General features: G+C 38.4%; 1 protein-coding gene across 6 annotated transcripts in view; it reads right to left on the bottom strand.

The window, feature by feature from the left end:
* The window catches only part of cnksr2a (connector enhancer of kinase suppressor of Ras 2a), a 496,755-nt gene that overhangs the window by 182,608 nt on the left and 288,680 nt on the right, over positions 1 to 25,467 (bottom strand). For 3 of the 6 annotated variants that reach the window (XM_072584887.1, XM_072584893.1, XM_072584890.1), the window contains 5 exons: positions 16,364 to 16,497; positions 13,694 to 13,729; positions 4,717 to 4,791; positions 3,590 to 3,801; positions 141 to 230 (listed from right to left, as the gene is read on the bottom strand). In XM_072584887.1, the coding sequence (XP_072440988.1) occupies positions 141 to 230; positions 3,590 to 3,801; positions 4,717 to 4,791; positions 13,694 to 13,729; positions 16,364 to 16,497 (547 nt within the window). The remainder of the gene's footprint in view (positions 1 to 140; positions 231 to 3,589; positions 3,802 to 4,716; positions 4,792 to 13,693; positions 13,730 to 16,363; positions 16,498 to 25,467) is intronic. The other 3 variants (XM_072584891.1, XM_072584888.1, XM_072584892.1) reach the window with 3 other exon arrangements.

Genomic DNA, 25,467 nt, shown 5'->3' with positions numbered 1-25,467 from the left:
AAAAGGATCTGTTTCCATGCTCTAAGACTATGACACTTAGTGGAAACGTTCAATTTAATCTATGTATTTGTAAGTGTCAATTTTCAATTGGAATCAGGTTATTGGTTTTTGTTGTAAAATATAAAACGTAAGACACTCACCTCTTCTTCCATCTCTTTTTGGTCTATTTAAATCTTCATGCTCTCCTGCCCAGTTGTATTCCACTGGCATGGATATAGGCCTTAGTTTACCTGAAAAAAGAGCAATAAAAATAAATTTTACAATAAAAAGTGGTATTTCAAATTCTGCTGCTCTTGCTTGCTTGCAGTTTGTCTTCAAATTTTCAAAGCAGTCCATTATTCATATGTTATTCAGGGGTTTTATTTAAAAGGTTGCTGAGATTGAGGGAGGCAGATTGCAACGAATATTGAATGTGGTGCTGTCCTCTTGCAACTCATAATTGCTTTGGAGAAACCATTCAGTCTGTTTCTTATGTTGGTTAGAAACCACTCTACTCATTAGAATTTCTAGATAATGTAGAATTTGATTAAAAAGGATAACACACTGCCACTCCTCTTCATCCCACACCTATCAGTTTTGAATAGTTAATTTATTCAAATGCTCAAGGGAAACATATCAGATGCTGTGAACTAAATGATCAGATTTTAACTGCATCATGACTTATGAGCAATTATTTTTCTTTCACCTGAGAAATTAGTTGCTTAAGCAAATCGCAGTCAGGTAGAATACCATTTGGAACCAGAGAAAGACAGCTTATGTGAACCGTGAAATTACAGGTTAACTCCTATACTCAAACTCCAATTCAATGCTAAATACTACTTATACTTTGATCAACTTGCAGAGCATACAGTTTTCTCTGTCTTTTTTAAGTTTCATTTCTTAGTATGTTAACCCTTAAACTGCTGGCAGATTGCTGGTAGTTCTGGTTATTTCAATATTGAATTGCAAAGTTTAAGCAAACAAGTACTGTGACTGTGCCTCTGGTATTGTCTGCTCAGTGCTGGTCAGTTTCCTTCCTTAAAGGACATTAGTGAACTAGATGGGTTTTTCTGACAATCAACAATGGATTCATGGTCATTATTAGACTGTTAATTTCAGAATTACTTTATTGAAATCAAATTACAAATTCAAATGCTCATACTTGAGTTGCTAGAGAAAGCAACTCAATCCACCTAAGTTGCACTGTCTCAATTTGAAATCTGTCTCATTTAGCATGGGGTGATAGTGCCACACAACCCAGTGGAGGGTATTCTGAATGTGAAGATGGATCTTCGTCTCCACAATGGTCACCCTTACTGATACTGTCATGGATAGATGTAACGGCAACCAGCAGATTGGTAAGGGTAAGGTCATGGATGCTGGAATTAAGAACCTACTAAAAACCATAAAACCATTCTCAGAAAAACTCATCTGGTTTACAACTGTCAATCAGGGAAGGGAATCTGCCAACCTTGTGTGGTCTGGTCTATGTGTGACTTGAGACCCACAGCAATGTGGTTGACTCTGAACTGCCCTCTGAAATGGCATAGGAAGCCACTCATTTGTATCAATCGTTACAAAGTCTCATCAAACAAATGAAACTGGACATACCATCTGGCATTGACCCATGCATCATAAATGACAATGGCAAAAATAGCCCTGCAAAATCCTCCTTTCTAACATCTGGGGGCTAGTGCCAAAGTTGGGAGAGCTGTCTCACAGACTAGTCTAGCAACAGCCTGACATAATCATACTCACATAATCTTATGACAATGTTCAGATACCACTATCACCATCCCTGGATATGTCCTGTTCCAAAGGCTGGACAGATCCAGCAGAAGTGGCATCACAGTGGTATACAGTCGGGAGGGAGTTGCCCTGGGTGTCCTCAACATTAACTCTGGACCCCATGAAGTCTCATTGCATCAGGTTAAGTTGGACAAGGAAACCTTCTGCTCATTACCATGTACCGATCTCCCTTCACTGATGAATCAGGGAGGTAGCATGAGACAGCATGGTGGCTTGGTGGTTAACACCGCTGCCTCATAGTGCCAGGGACCCGGGTTCAATTCCACCCTCGTCTGTGTGGAGCTTGCACATTCTCCCCATGTCTGTGTTGGTTTCCTCCCACACTCCAAAGATGTGCAACTTAGGTGGATTGGCCATGCTAAATTAGGTGGCTTTGCCGTGGGATATGCCATGCGTTACGGGGATAGGGTAGGGGAGTGGGTCTGGGTGGGATGCTGTTTGAAGGGTTGCTGTGGATTTGATGGGCTGAATGGCCTGCTTCCACACTGTAGGGATCCTATGATGATCAGTACTTGTCAATGTTGAACAACACTTGAAGAAAGCATTGAAGATGGCAAGGGACTAAAATGTACTCTGGGTGGGGGAGTTCAACGCCCATCACCAAAGAGTGGCTTGGCAGCAGTACTACTGATTGAGCTGGTCAGGTCTGAAAGGATAAAGCTGCTAGACTGGCTCTGTGGCAGGCGGTGAGGAAACCAACAAAAGGTAACAATATATTTGATCTCATCCTTACCAATCTGCTGGCTGCAGATGCATCTGTTCATGTGAAGGATGAAATACCACAGCACTGAGGGAAATGGCGGTATAGCGTAATGAGATTTGACTAGAATGTTGAATATCAGCCTGACATTATGGGGCCATTGGTTCAAAGCCCATCATAGCAGAAGGTGAAATTTGAATTCAAAACAAAATTCTGGAATAAAAATCAAGTCTAATGGTGACCATGTAGCCATTGTGAGTAGCCATAGAAACCCACCAGGAATGTCCTTTTGGGAAGGAAATCTGTTCTACTTATATAGTCTGATCTACAGGAAACTCTGGACTCTCCATGATGTGGTTGAGATCTTTAAGATAGGCAATTAGAGCAGGCCAAGCCAGTGATATCATTCCCATCTGCAAAGGTTTAAAAAGTGAACCTCTGACACTGCCTGCTTTGGCACCTGGCTACCTCTACGTTCCTTTACAGCTCTGCAGACACACTGTAGCATGCACTTTGTGGGCAAACTCTCCTGGGGCAATTGGACCAAGCCAGGAATTTTCCTGACTCCCACTACCCACTTTGATGATGAAAATGCAGTGGATAGCACCGCTCCTTCACCTTGGCAAACATGTGGAAGTCTCTCCTTAACAGTACAGTAAAGGTATCTGCATCACATAGACTGCAGCAGTATAAGGAGGCTACTCACCACTGACTGCTTGAAGCCACAATTACTGGGCCTTGTCATCTCTCACATCCCATGAACAAGAGAAACCAACCTGAATGCAGGAGGGTTAACAACTGATCAGTTTTACATTTGCAAAATGATCAGAAGTGAAATAAGATGGTTCTGCGATGTGGCTGATAACTGGTGACATGGCTCTGCTTAATGAGAGAGTGCACTCTGGCACCCGGTTGGTTGAAGCGTCAATGATCTACGCAATCCAATTGGTTGAAGTACTGCAATGTGTTTCTGGTTAAGTGGTTTAAGGCTCTTGACAAAACTAGATACACTTTCGCATAAAAAAAAACGATTTCTTAAAACAAACAGATGATTGGGATAAATTCTGAACACCATAAAAACTAGACAAAAGCTCAGATTACCATAAGTCAGAGTATTTTCTCTTCTGCCTGGCACACTTGACCTGCTGGTGTCGTAATCATAGCTGACAATCATTGCCTCCCCTTCAATCACGGTGAAGCGTTTTCGATATTCCTGATCCAGGAAAGAATTGGGAGATTCGGATCCTTTGTGCACTGGTTTGCCTAAAGCATGTCTGCTGGAATCCTCAATGGGCAGGTTCCCTTTTTCATCCCTTTTAAACGGAGAAAAATGTGGTTCAAACCCTGTTTATATTTCTGATCATACCAACAGAATTTAAGCCTATTATTCCACTGAAAGGAACATTTACGTGGTAGTGTCAGCAGCATATTTATTCTCTGAGGGTTTCTAATTTTAATTTCATATGTTTGCTGCACTTGCCTTCCCAACCGTATATTCCTGCATGATTGGCATTATTGAGGAGATTATAGTGTTTGTAAACTTTTATCAATCACAGTAGAAAACAGGACGTGCACGTGATATGAAACTATACAACTCCACTTCTTTTTGACATGCACGCCAACACTGCACATCTCAAGCGTTAGGTTCATAAAAGGCTGAACACATCAACAAATCAGGGGTGTAATTTTGTCATGGAAGTTATCACGCTCTCACTGAGACTTCAGAAGAATTTTTATAAATAAATAGTTTGTAAAATATAAAATGCCAAAGTCATAAGGCTCTCCACCGTTTGGTTTTGTGTGTGATATAATAAATACCTTTTGCAGCCATTCAGTTCAAGTCCAAATGCTGTCAGTAATTTACTTGAACAACATGCACTGCAGGTTTTCAGTCAATCTTGTACACCCGGTCCTGTAGTTCCCTGAATCACGATAGGATTTAGAGATCTGCGGCTGCTGAGATTAAATTGCTGTGATGCACCACTGACATAGAATAGACACTACAAGGTTTTATCATGCTCAACTCAATCAAGTAATGTAAAGCCAATATGTCTGCTTTTAAAAAGGGATCTGTAAATGTTGAAAGAAAGCAATCCATTGTGCCATGGTTGGGCATACTTTTTCACATAATTTCTCATGACAATATTACAAGCTCCGTGAGAAACCTGAGAAACAAGCATCCACATTTTCATTTAACAGAAACTAAGTGATTCATACTACATACTCACCCAACAACATTTATCAATAGGCTGCAAGTACCAGAGTCTAGAGTTACCAGTTCTACTGTGCATGGATAAGGATCACTGAAGAGAGAAAAAAATGGGAAGGGGGGGTGGAGAGAGGCTGTCTTCAACCACTATTTAGCAGGGATTTTTCATTCATCAAGGCACAGAGTACAAAAAATGCACACCTTTGAAATAATATTACTTCCTTCTGAGCTATGAAGGATGGGCAGTGCAGCAACATTTGAGCTAATCGAATTCTCATGACAGGTCAGCTAACAAGGTTGCTGTAACAGTGTATTTTTAGAGCTTTCTATAATTAACCAATGGCAGAGAGAAAAAAAACACAAATTGGAGGAGTCATTGTCTAAAAAGGAAAGTCAAGTATCAAACATAATCTAACTTATCAATCACCTGTCAAGAATGAAGCTGCTGTCTTCAACACCCCTGAGTCTAGTGAAATAAGTAAAATTACTATAGTCCCAGAGGGCCAAAAAGCTGCTCGCTTACAGAGAAGGACAGCTGGTGGTGGTTTAACTTGAGGGTCACCATGTTTCAGGTGAGGGGCGATGCTGAGAAGGCAGGACATTCATTGTTATCAGAGTTGGTGTGGGAACTGAACCCATGCTGCTGGTACCACTCCGCATTGTGAACCAACCATCCAGCCAACTGAGTTAACTGACCCCCTCCCATGATTCCACAGCTGATTTGTGTCAGGCATTGCTGCTGGACTTTGCCTAGTTTAAAAACAAAAAAACAATTTGCACAAAGGTCTCACAACCCACGAGAATTGTGGTTGATGTGGTTAGAAAGAACAGAGTGAATACTCCTGAAATGCCAATGTTTTCTGTTGGAGGTGGAGGGTACAAATAGGAGGGAAATGTGAATCAGGAAGGATCATCAAAATATATGGAATGAACAATTAGCTGAGATGCAAAAATGAGCACAATGTTTGAAAACGAGTGTAGTTCTAGAAAATCCGTGTTGGATTAAAGACTGAAAGGAAAAAAAAATGCATCCTGAAAAAAAATGTCAGCGTGTGACCAAGACAGAAGAACATTTTCAGTGGCACCAAAAAAAATCATACAGCTGATATAATTGTCAAAAAATGTACAAATATATAAATTCCACAGTGGAAAAAACTAACATTGGACAATTTATAATTCTTTCAGAAGTAATTCCAAAATAAATGCTACATTTTTGATGCCTTCTGCTAATACCATCTACAGAGTTATATAATGTGTTAAAAAAACAATTGATAATGCCTCTGCTTAAGTAGCATCATGCGAGTACTGCAAGTTCTCCAATCAATCATCAACAGTAAACCTAGAACCACTGTTTAATCAGAGTGAGAGGTTTTTAAAAAATCTATCCTTCCTCTCGATTTTTTTCCCCTATCTTGACAGCAAGTCACACTGAGGCACAAACAGTGATCATGTACTGTTGTTCTTAGCAATTATGGGCTTGAAATGTAGTGGCTTTCCCGTATTCAGTAGAGTTTGGTTCAGTGAGAATGAGGAGTCACTCCCATAATAGTATGGGTGGCAACAGTTCCATTATCTTATAAGGATTCCCATTCTTCATGGGTGGCCGTGACAGTGGCACACTGTTTAATTACATGCATGGATATTTCTGGCACAGACCACTGGACACTAATTAGAAGCAAGAATTTGTCTTTCTTCTGTTACCTTTCTGTCTAGTGAAATTACCCCTCTAAATCTACACTGAATTGCTTTAACCAATTTGAAGACATACCAGGGATTGAAGCTGGAAGCTTCATGGACTGAATGCCATAGTGATAGATCATATGAATTTGTAGGCTTACCACTCTTTTCAATTAATTGATAACACACTCTGAATGTGGAATTGTCATAAACACTGAAAACGCACAGGTTATTTTCAAGATAATAAACTAATGAATTTTAATCCTATTCAAATCATGTCACAAATAGTATAGTGAAATCAGTTATTTAGATTTAGCTGGAATGATTCTTGTTGTAATTGATTTCCAAAGAAACACAATCTGTTAGACAGGTTCTGGAAGGCTTATTTGTAAATAATGTTCAAACTAGTTTTACATTAGTCTCGAGCTAATGTTGTTGTTTTGTGTGAGATAGCAATCCGCAGTAGCAAAATGCAAGGAAATCCTATTTACTTCTCATTTTGTGTCTTTGACCTTGCCTGCTTCCCTTCTCTTTCAAAATGTAGATTTTTCTAACTGGCTCGAAAGAGAGTTGCGATCTTGGAGCTATGTAATGGCATATATTTAATCTTTGCCAGCAGTGGGTTTTTTTTGGCAGGTTCTATAAAATGTTAATTGCCAATTCACTGACTGGCTCAGATGGCACTAAATTTTGTAAGCCTTATGCCAATCTACTGTTTGCAGACTTTGAAGGGGCACTGAAGCATTTCCGTGTTCCGCTTCCGAAAAGGTATCATTCTGAGAAAAGTGCTTCAAAAACTGAAGAAGGCAGTCTGCAGCATAAAGGTCATCAGGGATACATTTTATCCCTAATCTTTGTTTGGTGAACAAATGAGCTTCTTGATTTTAATACCCTGAAAAATACTTTTAGAAGAATTTTACCTGGGTAAATCTCTTGTAACAATTGAACCTTTAGACAACTAATAAACCACATGTTGAAGATTCAATCTGAAGGAGCAGCGCTCCGAAAGCTAGTGCTTCCAAATAAACCTGTTGGACTATAACCTGGTGTTGTATGATTTTTAACTTTGTACACCCCAGTCCAACACAGGCACCTCCAAATCATGATTAAAATTACGTTTTGTAAAAAAGTAATTTAAAATCGAGTGTATTTAGCATTTCAAATGCTCCTCCAATGAAACAATGGGGGCGAAATTTATTCACATGGTGCCATTTCTTGCGCCACTATGTAAACTATGGTGATTACCTGGGAACAGGCAGCATCACAAGTGGTCCTGTGTGACATTCTATATTGATATATTGCCAAATGTAGTGTGGGCCATATAGATAACAGCCCATTATACTGCCCATATCTCAAGGAAATTGTTTGAAGTGGTGCCATTAAAACAAATTTCTCTCCATTGAGAGAGACCACAATTCCATTGCAAATTACATACCATAAATGAGAGATTCTATTGCAACTGCCTTTTTAGAGAGAAAAGTGAGCTTTGCTTTGCCAAGTTATCTTCCACATACAATTGAGTTAATCCCAGAGGTAGCACTACCCAGAGGCAGAAGGTGTGTAATGTCCTTTTAAGAATTTGCATTTGCACAATTAAGTGGAGCATCATGTCCTCCACCACTACAAAATGTGCTCTATTCAATGTCACCCATTTTCCATTGTGCTCCTATATATAGTATAACTCTTCATAATCTATAATGAAATGTTAAAAACCTAGGTTAAATCTAGGTTTCCACCAAGAGCAATTGCAAACAAGGTTAAGGGGCTTTCAGATGACAACACAGCTAACCAGACAAGGGTGACTCTAACATTAGATGATCTAATTGGAGAATTACTGCGTGCCAGAAATGCCACCCCACACTACGTTCATCACAAAACTTCACTTTAAATGAAAATGCTGAGAAGTTACTCTGACTGAATTGATGTTCCGGATATTTACACAGACTTGCATCACATGCCTCTTCAAAATGCTTGAGAATTGTTGAGAACAGTGCTAAGACTATTGTATTGTCCTATGTACATGCACCCAAAGGAAGTAGCTACAGAGTCAGTGAATGCATTGGTCATAATCTTCCAAGAATCCTTAGACCATGGAAAGGTTCCAGAGGATTGGAAGGCTGCCAATGTAATACCTTTATTGAGAAGGGATGGAGACAAAAACTGGCAACTATAAGTATGTCAGCTTAAGATCCATCATTGGGAAAATGTTTGTCTATTATAAAGGATATAACAGCAGTACATTTAGGAATATATAATATGATCAAGCAAAGTAAGCAGAGCTTCATAAAGGGGAAATCATACCTGACAAACTTATTACAATTCTTTGAAGAGGTGAAAGAAGGGAAGATAATAGGGAGCCAGTGGATAAAATATATTTGGATTTCTAGAATCTCAAGGGTATTTGAGAAGATACCACACATTAGGATACTTATTAAGGCAAATGCTCATGGTGTTAGGGTTAGTATATTAGCATGGATGGAGAACTAGCTAACTAATAGAAGACAGAGAGTTGGAATAAGTAGGGTATTTTCACGAAGGCATTGTGTAACTCGTGGAATGTCACAGGTGTCAGTGCCGGGGCCACAATTATTCACAATGCATTTTAATTTTAATTGTAGGATGGAAAGGAATGTACGATCACCAAGTTTGTGGATTACACAAAAATTGGTGGGAAGACAAGTGATGATCATGACACAAGGAGTGGACCGAGGGATATAGACAAGGTATTCCTGATGAAGGGCTTTTGCCCGAAACGTCGATTTCGAAGCTACTTGGATGCTGCCTGAACTGCTGTGCTCTTCCAGCACCACTAATCCAGAATCTGGTTTCCAGCATCTGCAGTCATTGTTTTTACCTTATAGACAAGTTATGTCAGGGGAACAAAATTCTTCACAGATGAAATGTAATGTAGAAAATGTTAGGTTATGCACTTTGACTGGAAGAGTTGAATATTATTTAAATGGAGAAAGATTCCAGAAAACTGCAGGACAATGGGATTTGGGAATCCTTGGACACGAATCACAAAAAGCTACTATCAAAACTCAGCAGGTAATAGGGAAGACAAATGGAGCTTCTGAACAAGGGTCACTGAGTCTGGACATGGAGGGATTTTGTTTTCTGAGGAGAGGTCGAATAGGTTGGATCTCTAATTACTGGAGCTTTGATGAATGAGAGGTGACCTTATTGAAGAATACAAGATTCTTAGAGGGCTTTACGGGGATGATATTGAGAAGCTGTTTGCTTTCTTTGGAGAGTTGGCAGAATCTCAGAGTAAGGGGTCAACCATTTAAGACAGAGATGAAGAGGAATTTCTTCTGTCAGTGGGGAGTGAGTATATGGAGTTCTTTACCATTGAAGGCTGACAAGGCTGGATCATTAAGTATATTCAAAGCTGAGACAAACAGATTCTAAATTAGTAAGGAAATTAAGGGTTATGGAGAAAGTGAGGAAAGTGTAGACAAGGATTATCAGATCAGCCTTGATCTTATTGAAGAGCAGAGTAGATTGAATGGGCTGAATGGCCTATTTCTACTCAGACATCCTTTAGTCTTACCTAAGTTCCTGCAGGCAAAAGTTAGGCAAAAACCATTGCTTTGGAGTTCAGGTCAATGGTCAGTTATCTTTGGCAATAGCTAGTTCACACTCCAGAGCACCATTTTATGAAGAATTATTTTAGAAGAAAACAAATATGAGCACTTCATCCTGAACAGGATTCACTTTACATGGAGATGAAAAACATAAATTTGGTACTTCACTCACAGAATGTTTCTTTTTTCTCTGGCCTATTAAGTTTAGAATGAATTAGAAGCCTTGGATGTTTTAGAGTGAACTAAATGCTGGCCACCTGTTGTTTGCCACTGATTCTGTGAGGTACAAAATAAACCTGTCAATGGTATAGGAGTTCAGCACAGCAGAGATTTTAGATGGGATTATCTCTTGTCTTCAAAAAATAGCTTAGAAGACTATTGCCCAGGTTTTGGGGATAATCTCCAAAATCAGTACATTGGACCCACAATGGGAGAAACTGAAAAAGTAGTCTCTGCATGGCATTAATGTAGGAATGCAGGTACACTGTGACATTTGAAAGTTTTCTCTTCCTTATTTTCCCATAAGAATCCAGAATCATGAACATGAATTTGTTTAACACCTTTTTTTTGGAGGTGTTGTGCTCATCAGGGTGAAGTTGGGGTCAGGGTCAGACTTTATTTACACTTAGGTAATCCTTTATCTGTACCAAACATTCCGAGTAGGATTAGCACAATGGGCTGCAATCTACTTTAGCCTCAGAAAAAAATACTTCACACTATTCTGTCACCACTGTCTATTTATGACCTTACTCAGCTTTCAAAGTGAAGTTAACATGCTGAACTGGAAGGAGATTCAATCTGGAGCTCTATCTTCACTAGAAATTATAAGGGTGCAACTCTGCTTTCAACAGACTTACAAGGCATGTAATTTACATCTGTAAAATATTGAAGAGCACTGATAATGTAAACAGTAAATCAACTTAAGCACGATATTCTTCCATTATATAGGTAAACCTCTCAGCCCTCTTGTTCAATAAGACCATGGCAGATCTTTTATAAAAACTCCACCTTTTTGCAAGCCCCACATCTCTTCATTCCTCAAATATCTACTGATCTATTCATCTCTCATCATGAATATTCTCAACAAGTGAACATCACCTCCTCTCTGATGTCAAGAATTTGAAAAAAATGAGTAAATGTGTAGTCTTCTTAATCCTCATGGCCAAACTATATTATGAGTTTATTACCTCAAGTGCTAGGTTTCCCAGGGCTGCAGAAACAGCTTCCCAGCATCTACTGCCAAGCCCTCTATTGATATTACGCAATTCAAAGAGGACACCTCTCACTCTGTAAATTTCTACAAAACATAAGACTAGTTTACTCAACCTCTCAGCTTTGGACAATCCTTTCATTCCAGGAGTCAGCCTGATGAAGCTTTGTTGCACTCCTTCTAAGAAAAGCAGATAACTCCTTTCATAGGAGACCAGAACTTTCAATGATACCCTAGGTCGGCCTCACCAATTCCCTAACTAAATGCAGTCGGCTTTCTTTACTTTTATATTCCAATCTTTCTGTAATAGAGGCTAACATTTCAATTATTTGCTTTAATTGCAAGCTAACTTCCTTAGATTCCTTTCTCTCGTAGCCAGGTCTCTACCATCACCAAATTTCCCCAGCCTTTCACCTATATCTTGTTTTGCTATTGTTCCCAACACAGTGGATAATCTCACATGTCAAGATACTGTAGTCCACATATCATTACCTTGCCCATTGGCTTAACAGTCTATAATGCTTTGCAGCATCTTTGAATCTGTCTTTCAGATCACCTTCTCTAATAACTGTTCATTATCTGAAAACGACTATCCCGAATTTCCATAACAAATTCATCAATATAAGTTGGAAATAGCTGAGACTTGAGCACTTTCCCTGTAGTACCCCAATGGATACAACCTTCCATCCAAAAAAATGACCCTTTCTTTCCCTACTCTGACTTGTGTCCATTGACCAACCTTTAAGCCACACCAAAATAGTTTCCCCAATCCCATCAGACATTATTTTACTTAATAACATCTTGTGTGGCACCTTATTGATTACTTCTTGAAAATCCAATTACATCAACTACATCCACGGAGTCCCCTTATCCATTGTTAATTACGATGGGATATTAAAATGAGACTTTAGCAGTGCCATCTCTGGAAAACAGCACATCATCATTGGATAACATAGGCTTCAAGGTTAGATATTAACAATGTTACATAACTAACTCTGCTGTGGGAAACTATGAATTTTCTTCAGTAATTTGAACATATAAGAAAATAAATTATAAGTTTAGACTATTTTAGGGCTATTGTCTTATGTTATCCGGTAAAACTTTCTATGCACTACATATAAAACTACTTCAGTACCACAACAACTCAATATATCTCATTGCAGCAGTTGTATGCTGACAACAGTGACAAACTGTTGTCTTCCACATATAACAGCTTTGTTGTGAGGTTGACAGCAGTCACAATGTCGCGTGGATTAATTGATAATATCACTCTGAAACTATCTTTAATACCATTAATGACTAGGATGCAAATGAAAGATCAAAAGATTTGTTTTGATTTGTTTTCATGGCTAAGGGAAGACCTTTGGCAGGGAAACTGGAAAGACTCCTTAAATCACTTTCAATTTACAGCTGAACAAAGAGTTCAATTTAATGTCCTGCCTAAAGAAATTCACTACAGAAATGGTTTTGTAATGAAATTTCATCCGCATGTGCATTCTCAAATACTAGAATGAAGGTTGAGCTTATAGCCTTCCAACTGAGAGATGAAAATGCTACCATCTGAGCTGACACTTTGAAAATGTTTTCATTTTAAAGGGGTTCCTTTCTTAAGTTGCAAGGTAATAACTATCAAGCAAGATGAAATATGTAGTGATGGCATGAACTGCTAGAGCAAGATAACCAAGCGTGTGTGGATGTATCACTGAAACAGATTTATGCAAAGTGCAAGGAAAATTAGATCTGTTATCATAAAATTAACCCTGAACTAGACGAAATCCTTTGGAAGTAGAATCATAGATTCTCCTATTTGGAGTGCTGATGCAAAATGGACCTCATGACTTATGGAAGATGTCTACATAGAAAAATGTTCACACCTTTTATGGACATTCTCCTGTCAAAATTTAATTCCAGCTGTGTAATGCATTGTGTTTGCAAATTATTCAAAATACGAAAGTAGCAGCATTAATGGTGGAAAAGCTGGGTTTTATATTAAAAATTGTATGAAGTTTTCACTTGAGTTTGCTCAGAGTCTGAATTCCTTACAGTATTAAGAAATACTGCAACATAATTTCACCTGTTACCGTTACAAAAATGCCAACTTGCTGTTTTGGGCTCCAGATTTTTCACCAAAACAAAGTCTATACAAATGCTTTTGTCATTTCGTCAATAAATTTTAGACACCTCAATATCTCTGAAAAACTCAGTGCCTCCAATTGCAAGACAGCAAAGGTGACATCTCTTCCTTTAGAACTCATCTTAACCTGTGGATTTTATTCCTATAGTAACCTCAAAATCCAGATAATCTCCATGCAGGAACACATCCTAATCACCACTTACACAATGTCCATACACGCACTCTTCCAATGCACTACAATGAAACACAAAATTAAAGAGTTGCTTCATTCTGTGAATTTATACTTAAGCAAGATTACTTGCAAATATTCTACCTTTCTGTTCTAAAATCCAATCAAATCAATCACTGGATCACAGCTATTGAACAGACACAGCTCACAAGGACTTACCTGTTAATTCTAGAGATACTGGAACCTCCCAGCCTTCTGTAAAAAAAGTCATACATATAAAGCACCCACAAATTAACTTACGTAACATCTGGAACATTTAAAAGAAACTACCCACACTTTGGGAATTATTTTTGTGAAGTTACTGCTATTAATAAATAACTGAAATTTGTTTTAGAAGCAAGGGCATCAGGATTTATTTAATGAGTCAGGACTTTAAGTCACTTTGAATGCTCAATGGCATAATTTTCATTAGCTGTCACATTCAAATTCAGCTTGGAAACCTATGCTCTTGCCCACTTCCACCTTAAACTAGGTATTACCCAATGAATGAAATTTCATCATACCCTTCTTCTCAAACAGGGAGAAAAACTGAAAACAACCGAGTAAAGTCCCTGAACAAAACAATAAAACAACCACAACTCCAAGAGTTCACCTAAACAATGTTCACAAACAGTTTTAAACAAGGTTTTTAGAGTAGAACAGCATGGTAGCTGGGCACAGGTCAACACTGAGGGAAAGTAATACTGAAATGAAGTCAGCATTTTTCAAATTACACAGGGAAGCACAAATTTATTTGTTACAAATTTTGCAGACAGACTAAAGAAATAACAGCTTGGCAGAATCACAGCTGGATGTCTTCTTTGAAACATAGTGAACAAAGCTCCAAAGTTTGGCAGCATTATTCAGAAATACACTCAGAGCATTAAAATATAGTTGCTAGCAAAGAATTTGAGTACTACTGAAAAAAAAATGCTGTTGAAGCTTTTCCCTCTGTACTCACCAGGACAGACATAAGAATGCCAACTTTCAAAGGGAGCAACAAATTATATTGCATGAATAAAGGGTGCTGATTGCTTTGCAAGCCAATACTAATTGGTTAAGACATGTTAAACATATAAATAGAAAGCAGGAAACAGCAGCTTCGCTTCACTTGGAGGTCACCACTGATGATGTTACCTAGCCAGGTAATGAAACGTCTGGGTATCAAACCCACAGCTCAGCGAGCACCCTACAGAAGAAAATGTCAAAAGTTTGACATGATTCCACAAGTCATCAGCATATGCTGAACAATCCTGAGATGTTAGGATTGAAGATTATCAGTCAATCTTGTAGTGTGGCTCAATTACTCACAGGCACATATATTCCTATGTAGGGTCCTGTGCTCTGCATGTCTAGCAATTACACCTTTTCTTTTGAATGAAACAAAAGCTGACATGACAATGGTTCCCAGGTATGTTCTCCATGGCAACATGTTGACTAATCAGTGTGAATTTCTCAATGAATCAGCACTCTTTTTGTCATGGTACATGACCCCTTTGAAATTTGGGATTCTTGCATCTGTCCTGCTAATGGAAAAGTGTTTCCTTTGATGAAGTGTTTCCTTCATCAGCAAAATTCAAATACTTGTATCTTAGTCAATACTTCTGCAACAAGACATGCATCCAAAACAACATATCTTTTAAGAATTGGACTGTGAAGGATGTATGGTAAATATACGTGAAAATAGTTAATCTCGTCTGTAAATTAATACTAATATTTTCAAAAATGAAATACAACAGAATATAAAAGGAACACTGACACTCATTTTACATAATAGAACTAAAGAGTTCAATGATGAAATGGCTGTAGGAAGCTCCTTAAAACAAATGTTACACCACCAAATATTGATTTTAAAGTAAGTATCTGCCCAAAATTATAGCAGTATGGGTTTCTTTTAAGTAAACGTGTTTCTAACTATAATCCTAGTTAAAGACTTTTTTTAATTGTTGTAATTCTTTTATTTTTAGTAATATATCACTTCAATGAAAATTATCAACTGTTTTTTTTTCTGGTACCACTGTATATTAAAGACCTAATACTTTTGTAAAGCCATGCATGATTTCCATCATAATTACTACAGTTAATTCCCAACACTTAGCTGTGAACTCCTGTTAAATGTCCTTATGTTTTGCAAAATTTCTAAATGATTTCAATCTCCTTCATTTATACAGGATTCAATTGGCACCAAATGTTATCAAGATGAGTTTGCTGGAGACAAGTTTTCAGTTTCATCACTGGATTTATTTGCGAGTTCAGCTGACTGAAAGCCTATGTCAGAACATTCTCTGCTCATAGTGTCCTGATTTGAATTTCTGATCTTTACAGTATTGACTATAGATGAAATAGGAACAACATAATATTGATCACATTAAAGTGAATAAATTTTAATCAAAAGTCATAAATTGTCTGAATTTACAAAGATTTCCATCAGACTGAGCTTAGTTTTGGTGTACCATAAGGGAAACTTTACATGCCAATCCTTACAAATACCAAAATCCATTGTTCTGCGTACACTTTAACCAGCAAGTAACATTCCACACCATTGAAGTTTCCTCAAGACTCATATACTTGAAATACACATCTGTTCAATAAGTGGCTTTGTATTGCAGCATATTGTGCAACACTGCGATTTCGTAGATGCAAAGAAAATTTATAGACAATCAGTTCTAGATTTAACAGGAGTACACTGTGTCAAGGTATTAGCTATGAATAAAATTGAAGTGCATCAGATGAATCATTGATGCATCATACTCTATCAGGCATTTCATCAAATGTTATACACAGGAACATCTATTACAACAGTTACGTCTATTTGTAAAATGAAACACTTCAATCAGAACAAATGATTACCTGGGAGTGTATGGCTCTGATGGAGGAGGGGGGATGAAAAGATCCTGAAGTGCAGAACTATCTCGTTTTGTAGGTGTACAGAGAGTACCAGTTGGCGTGGCAACACTACCAGTTGGACTTTTTGGGATAATTGGCTTCGGAAAATAAAGACATAAAAGCATGGTAAGCAGGTAAGATCACATTTCTGATTTCAACAGAATTTAATATTAACTGATGTTAAATCATAAAAGACAATTACTTTATTATAAAAACATAAAAACATGTGGAACTGCTTTTTTATCATCACGGAAATGATAACTATGACATAGTATGACCAGGTGCCACTAACATCTGATTCAAACATTAATCTAAATTAGGACATAATATCAATTTTACAAAACTATATCAGTATGGAGCAATAAACGATGTACCATCTTGCAATTATCGCTATTCATGAGTTGATCTAACAAGTCAATTTGAGGAGATGTTGGTTTCGACAAGCCCATCCTCTACCACACTAACTTTCCTCCTCCTCTCTCTAACTCAAAGGTCTCTGGTTTCAGATGTTGTCCAGCTCTTTCCTAATATGTTAACAAGGGCTAATCATCATCTCACTCTGCACTTGATATGACACATTAATTGTCAACCATTTCCTGTTAGTAGGTACAAAACTAAACTGGGTGAAATTCAGAAGAGAAGTGATTCCTATCAATTAAGTTCTAGTCAGGATGTCACTTTCTGTAAGCCTGTAAGCACTGAACAATGAAAGGCAGAATCTGTATAGTGCTCCTAACTTACGAGATTTGTCTCTGATATCTGAAGTACATTTCTGCAGCCAGAAACACAGCAAACTCTGATACACCATGGGCATCTTCTTATAACCAGTTAATAGACTGAAGAGACAGTCAACTGTCAATAATATATGTAGGCATGTCATAAGACGACCAAGGATGAGTACTCATCATAATAACTTTTCTGATGTGAGAAGGCAAAGTGTTGTGAGCAGTGCTTGTGTAGTGGTAATGCCTCTGGACTAATAATCCAAAGACTCAGGTTAATACCCTGAGCACGTGGGTTCAAATTCCATCGTAACAACTCTGAATGTAAATTCAAGTAATAAATCTGGAATTTAAAAAAAATCTAGTAATGATGGTCACAATAGTGTTGACCTTTCGGGAAGGAAATCTGCCTTCTTTACTTGATCTGGTTAACAGGCAACTCCAAGACCACAGCATTGTGGTTGACTCTGGACTGTCCTCTGATAAGACTCGGCAAACTACACTTAATGCAACTAATGAACAGACCACCTGCTACCAACCTAGGCACTGGAAACAAGAACGGCAAAATGAGACCTACTGATAAAATGTTCTTTTCTGGCTTTTGAGACTTGTGCCACAATTGGGAGACATGTCTTAATAGATTAGGAATGAAACATAGTCATGCTTTACTGAATCTTAACTTAGAGGCAAGGTCTCGGATACCACCATTCCTGGATAATGCCCTCTCCCACTTGAAGGACAGACACACCAGAAGAGCAACATTGTGGTTTACGGCTAGGACTGAGTTTCCCTGGGAGTCCTCAACTTTGATTCCAGACCCTATGAGTAATGTTGAACTGAGGAGAACTTACTTCCACCCATTCCCCTACATCCCTTGGCTGATCAATTAGTACTCCTTATTGTTGAACACCATCCTGGAAGAAGCACTGAGAGGGGCAAAGGTACTGCATGTACACTGGATGGAGGATTTCAATGACCATCACAAACAGTGGCTCAGTAGCACCACTGCAGTCAAGCTGGTCACAGAACACAGCTTGAGATTGAGTCGGAGGTAGGTAGTGAAGGAACCAACGAGAAGGAAAAGTCTACATGACCTCATCCTCACCAACTTATCTCTCGCAGGTACATTTGTGTATGGCAGTTTTGGGACATTTCAAACAGATCTAGCAGCTCGAAACTGAGCATTCATAAGATGCTTTGGGCCATCAGAAGCAGAATTTAAAGATTTAATCACAGTCTTTAAACTTGTGGCCTGGCATCTCCCATACCCCAACCCACCCCGGCACCCTCCACCACTCTACCATGACCATTAAGCCAGGGGATCATTCCTGGTTCACTGAACAGTGCAGAAGGGTAAGCCAGAGCAGCACCCCGCATCTACAAATGAGGTGTCAAACTGGTGAAACCACAATGTCAGACTACTTTCTTGGCTATTCCTTCACTGTTGCTGGGTCAAAAGCTTGGAACTCCCTTCCTAACAGTACTGTGGGTCTTCCTACACCACATCGATCTGTCATTCAAGAGGTAGCTCAATTACACCTCCTTGAGAGCAATTAGGGATGGGCAATCAGTCCTGGCCTAGCCATCCCATGAATAAATTTTTAAAAAACAGTGGGAATAGAAATGAATAAGGTGGCCTAATTGACCAATGTCGACCACCTGCATGATCACTGCTCTGAAAGGCATTGTTTAACAGGTTTGCTTCTCATGAAGTTCATCCCTACTGACAATAAGTGAGCCTTGAAGCAATGGCTCTTCCAGGCAAGCTGAGCTACTCTGTACAAATATGAAAATCATGTTTACAATCCAACAAATGAATGCATTCAATTGGCTGTAAAGAACTTTGGAACATCCTGTGTATTTGAAAGCAATACATAACTGATGTCCAATCATAAAAGACAATTACTTTATTATAAAAACATAAAAACATGTGGAACTGCTTTTTTATCATCACAGAAATGATAACTATGACATAGTATGACCAGGTGCCACTAACATCTGATTCAAATATTAATCTAAATTAGGACATAATATCAATTTTACAAAACTATATCAGTATGGAGCAATAAACGATGTACCATCTTGCAATTATCGCTATTCATGAGTTGATCTAACAAGTCAATTTGAGAAGATATTGGTTTCAACAAGCCCATCCTCTACCACACTAACTTTCCTCCTCCTCTCTCTAACTCAAAGATCTCTGGTTTCAATACATAATCCAAGATCTTTCTTCCTTCTTCCAAATGCAAACTGTTTTAATTATATAAAAATTGCTTCAATTGAAGTGAGAGTGACAAAGGTCTGAAATACTTGGAGTGCTGGCAATCTGATGAATCATCACCGTATGGAAGCAGGCCCTTCAGCCCAAGTGCACACTGACCCTCTGAAGAGTAACCCACCCAGACCCATTCCCTGAACTTATTATTCTACATTTACCCCTGACTAATGCACCTAACCTACACATCCCTGAGAACTATGGACAATTTAGCATGACAAATTTACCTAACCAGCACATCTTTGGACTATGGAAGGAAATTCATGCAGACACGAGGAGAATATGCAAACTCCACACAGTCGCCCAAGGCTGGAATCGAACCAGGATCTCTGGCACTGTGATGTAACAGTGCTAACCACTGAGCCACCATGCTACCCCAAAACAGCTAATGCTACAAATTCTCTGCAGATAGAGGAAGAAAATAGTTAATGCTTTAAGTGGAAAAGGCTTTCACCAGAATTGAAAAATATTATAGGTGCCAACGGTTTGAGCAAGAACAGAGGCATGGAAAAATGATTGTGTGCTGAAACAATTATCTGGGAGTAGTCAGAATATAGCACAGTCTCAAATAGTTTTGTTTAATTATAAGCTAATGGAAGACAATGACTTTCACTTTTTTTATTTCCTCAGTAACTCAGTCACTCAGGTGATTAGTTAAAGAAAATTACTTGAGGTAGACCATACAACATATATATTGATGATGTGATCTCTTTTACAATAGCTGACTTAATAGGGGCAGATTTAATAATTGGCACAGAACCTCCATCCAGCTATCAAAAGACCATCAAAATGTTTTTACCATATTGAACTTTTATAGTGAATTTGATCAGAAATCCTTATCAGGGATAGGAACTATCAATTTTTTTCAAGTCAATTAACACTATAAGGAAAGAAGTTGATTTTCCCAAGCCTTGAGGAATTGACAATTTTATGAAATAGCAATATCATTTCCACCACATGACCCATATTTGAGTATCAATCTTTCCCATTTTTCATAACAACCACCCCTACAGGGTCTTTGAGTGAGCTTTCCAATTGTACATTCAATATGGAACAATTTCTGTGCAATGACCCATGTCTATTAGGATGGAGAATAAGTTGAGAGTGCCAAATCTCATTACACATATGATAAATGGAGCTGATAGAAAAAGGATTTTTATGATTTGACTTGGGACTGAATTTGAACTTGAGCTCCTGTAAGCTTAAAGCTCTACACTAACTATACTGTGCCACCTAATCCCAAAGCCATGTTAATAACAACATAAAGATTGAAATGAGTCATCTCTGGTTTGGAGAATTCAAACCACTTCTACTCTTTTTCAATCAATCAAGATGAGCAACATTTTGATTAAATCCCCCAGTTATTCCATTTTCTTGGACTGATTAAGAATTCTGAGTGAAATTCAGCGTTCAGAGCACACTTCCAGAGTTGCTAGATGGCAACATTCAATGATGCCCTGCAAGATTTTTAATCAGTTCACTCAGGACAATTCACAGGTCAAAGAAAAACATTACATACAAGGACTGAAGTCAGCGAATTGTGACACAGAGAGAAATACACCCTCCATGTTAGAAGGGATTATTTTCAGCTATATTGCAGGGAAAGCAACCAAACTCCGCAGTTTGTGTAGTTGGGCTCCCAGTGAGATGTCAAGAGCAGTTGATGAGCCCTGCGTAGCTGGTGCTCAGGAAAACTTCCTGCAAAAATACGTAGTTGAGCAGTATTGCTGAAGTGGCAACTGAAGTACAGATTCAATGCAGGAATCCGGTTAAATAGGCATTGGTGAAAATCGGGAATGGCATCATTGAATAAGTACTGGATGGTAGCTTTTGGAGCTGAGGGGACACAGAACCAGGAAAGGAGAGTGACTGACCAGAACAGGAGCCATCATTGAGTTATGTATATGACAGATGCCTCTTTGAGTGTAAGTTTTAAGGCCAGGTCAGCAAAAGTGAAAAATTGTGATTCCCACGTAGAGTTTAATGGGATTTGATGAACCACTATGTTATTAACGTCAAGGGAGAGTTTGTGATAAATCCATGGGATCTGTCTTTAACACATTTGCTTTTTTGATTTGTGATCTGCAGTGTTCAAACACAGTACATCCATATTGACCACATGTTAATCCTGAATATTAGAAATAAATTATCCACCTCCTGTCAATTGTTTTACTGTTTTATCACTATGCGATAAAGTTTATTGCTGTTTGTTTAAAATAGAAGAATCTTAAGACTTTATTTCTTGGTAAAGCCTCTGGATCTCACTTTTTGCTGACTTTAAAAGTTAAAGTTATTGTACCCTAACCAAACAAAAACACAATTAGGTGATCTTGCGTTGAATCATAACAATAAATTTGGTGGTCTGGTCTGGGATTATAATAACATATATTAATCACTAGTGCATTTACAGCAATAAATATCACCAAATACTGGATAAAAGCAAATTACTGCGGATGCTGGAATCTGAAACCTTTGACAAAAGGGTCAGTTAGACTCGAAATGTCAGCTCTCTTCTCTCCTTACAGATGCTGCCAGACCTGCTGAGACTTTCCAGCACTTTCTCTTTTGGTATCACCAAATATTGATTTGATATTGATCTTTGATGTGTGGTATTACACATGAGATATGATGGGAATGTATAATTCATAATTGCTCATAATTTAGTAACAATCCCTCATGTAGCTCAGAAGCAGTGGGAAAACACTCCATGCCAAGAAAGAGGGCCAAACACTTGGCACTGCGGAACACAGTAAAGTGTAATATTGGCAATGACCCAGGAGATGGTGAACTGTGAAAAGAACTTTCTAAGTGAACAGGGTGAGGAAAGGAATGTAAACAAAATGAAGAAACCACTAAATTTAATGTTACTATCAGTGCTATGCAGCAGGACTCAAAGCCACAATCTTGCAAATAGTAAGCTGACAGTGCTTTCTTTCTGGATATCAAAAGTACTATATTGTATGTATATTTTATTTACTAAAAATTAAGTTTGCCAACGAGATAATAACAATATTCTAACTGAACAAATTTGTCATATGAGACCAAGAGTTGCTAAACTTTCCTTCGTGTGTGAGAGTGAGTATACAGAGATTAGATTAGATTACTTACAGTGTGGAAACAGGCCCTTCGGCCCAACAAGTCCACACCGCCCCGCCGAAGCGTAACCCACCCATAACCCTACATCTACATCTACCCCTTACCTAACACTATGGGCAATTTAGCATGTCCAATTCACCTGACCTGCACATCTTTGGACTGTGGGAGGAAACTGGAGCACCCGGAGGAAACCCACGCAGACACGGGGAGAATGTGCAAACTCCACACAGTCAGTCGCCTGAGTCGGGAATTGAACCCGGGTCTCTGGCGCTGTGAGGCAGCAGTGCTAACCACTGTGCCACCGTGCCGCCCACTTGTCCTGTATCTCTGGTACAGGATAGTGTTTTTGTAATGTGGAAGTCTGCAAGAGCAATCCTGCCTTTAAACGCTAATGTCGTTCATATGCATTGCAGAGACTCAGGTACATAGTGAGTTAATTGTAAATAATTGTGCATTAATAACTCAGGTTGTTACTGTCCTGAAAGTTAGCAATCTATTTCATCTGCATCTTTAAAAAATATGTTTTTAAAACAAATCTGTGCAATATTACTGTTTTCTTGCAGCATAGTTGTTAATGACCTTGTCCAGCACTACAACTTTACGTTTCCTTTTTCCTATCATTTCACATCTAAAACCTCTTCATTATTCAACTGCACATAAAAACACATGGGAGATATTCAGTGTGGAATACTTCAACATCTACTATAGATGTTTGGATAACTGTCACCTATCCAGGACATGGTGATCTTCTCCAGAGTTGGAATCTGTGGAACTGTGGTTATTGTTCAAGAACTTCTACTATTATAAGAGAATTTGGCAAAGGATGAATCTTGACAGAGTTTGGGGCAGATTATTCTGCATGGATCCACAGAACCGTCGATAGGTGCAGCACACCTCAGGCCCATTGAATGGATCCACAACAAGACAACCAATGGAATCTTTCTTCCCCTAGGCTCTGACACCAAGGCCGAGTTTTACCATGAATGATAACTCCTGAAAACAAGTTAAGGGCTCTGAGGTCTGTTGTTAAATGTATCTCTGGTACAGGATAGTGTTTTTGTAATGTGGAAGTCTGCAAGAGCAATCCTGCCTTTAAACGCTAATGTCGTTCATATGCATTGCAGAGACTCAGGTACATAGTGAGTTAATTGTAAATAATTGTGCATTAATAACTCAGGTTGTTACTGTCCTGAAAGTTAGCAATCTATTTCATCTGCATCTTTAAAAAATATGTTTTTAAAACAAATCTGTGCAATATTACTGTTTTCTTGCAGCATAGTTGTTAATGAAGCAAATCTATAATATGATTCTAAAATTGAATTTCAGGTTAGAATTATCAATCTACTTTATGAAAAATAGTAGCCAGTAGTAGATTTCATCCCCACCAGCCAAGAGATTTCTCAATGATTGTCCAAGACCTCAGGCAGTGTCCAATTCAAATAGCTTTTCTGCAATAGCCTTACAGAGCAGAAAAGGCGCAGCAAAATGGCTGCCCTGAAGTTATTTAACCGAGAGCATTTCTTTGGGATATATACATATATTATATATTTAGTGTAACTGAATGAAGAAAGGTGGACCATTGAGTACAATTTATAGCATTTACCCTCTGCAACTAACTTTCCTCAGACTCAAAACTACATTCATATTTAAATACTTTAAACAAGTTCTTCCCAGCACAATCAAAATGCAGAGGCATAATTTTGAACTGAGTTTGTTTTGTTTGAAATTCTGTGCTCCACGCTTAATCACTGCTACAACCTGTACACAAAGATAAAGTAGTGGAGGTGGTCACATGACCACAGCAAGGTTGCCAATACATTAAAGTTACATTTACATTTCTCCCAACATTACCATTTTATAAAACAAAAGGCATGCACCATCATTCACTGTAACAAGTTACCCAATACACAATCACAAAGAAAACTTTCGTTCATGATCAGAATAGTGTATTAACTCTAGTCAGTTCCATGGTCATTAGTCTCTGTACATGCAATGAATGCATAGTCTTTAAATCATGCATATCTCCTATTATACATGCATGCATTCCTATTGGCTGTTTGGTATCTGCTCGTTTCCAGATGTTTCTTCTTCAGGGAGTGTCGTACCTTAGCGAAGTGGTGTTGCCATGGTAACTTGTTGTTAACCCATATCTGTTGCTGGAGAATGGTGGACCTCTGGGACTGATGACAGGCTGTTCTGTGTGCTGATGCTGAAATCATATCCTCTAGCCATTTGAAGTGCAGATACAGCTCCTTTAGTTGCAACTGGATACATTATATACATTTGCAATGAAATATCTGGTCATTCATGGTCATTACAAAGAATTGAGGTGACAACTGCTCAACATTTGTCCCAATTTGCCATGTGGGCAGACATTTGTTGAGAGCGTCAAGCATTTGCACTTTGATTGGCTGACCAATGCTCAGCTCTGGCAATGACTTGATGGTTTTATCAAAGTGAAATCTGGTTGTCATTTTGTGTTGTTTTTCTCACTCGTGTCTGTTTCGGTAGTTTTCTCGTTATTAAAGGAGTTGTTTGGATGGGGCATGACATTGGTCTTTGGATTGGATTACTTTCCATTCCTTCTCAAGGTGTGCTTCTCCACTCAAACATTGCCTTGTTCAAATCTTGTCGATTTCTGTTTATTACTTTACAATGTCTTTGGTGATTTAACTGCCTTTTGATTTGACCAGAGATTGTGTGCACATGATGTAAGGTTGGATTTCCCAATCCTTTATGAAGTGAATGAACTTTTCATTCATCCATTTGGTTTATGAGTTTTGTTTTGTTTTTGCCACTGTTTACCTACTATTTACTTATCTATGCTATTTACCTATGTGATCTGCCTGTATTTCCTGCAAGACAAAGCTTTTCACTGTGCCTCGGCACACGTGACATTAAATTCAATTCAAAAGTGTGTCTTTAGTTTGCTTAGGTCAGGACTTGTCAAACACAGCATTGACCAATGTGGTCCT

The sequence above is a fragment of the Chiloscyllium punctatum genome, chromosome 15 (assembly GCF_047496795.1).
Source record: "Chiloscyllium punctatum isolate Juve2018m chromosome 15, sChiPun1.3, whole genome shotgun sequence".
In the NCBI taxonomy this organism is placed as follows: domain Eukaryota; kingdom Metazoa; phylum Chordata; class Chondrichthyes; order Orectolobiformes; family Hemiscylliidae; genus Chiloscyllium; species Chiloscyllium punctatum.
This window is presented reverse-complemented; position numbering and strand designations above follow the sequence as displayed.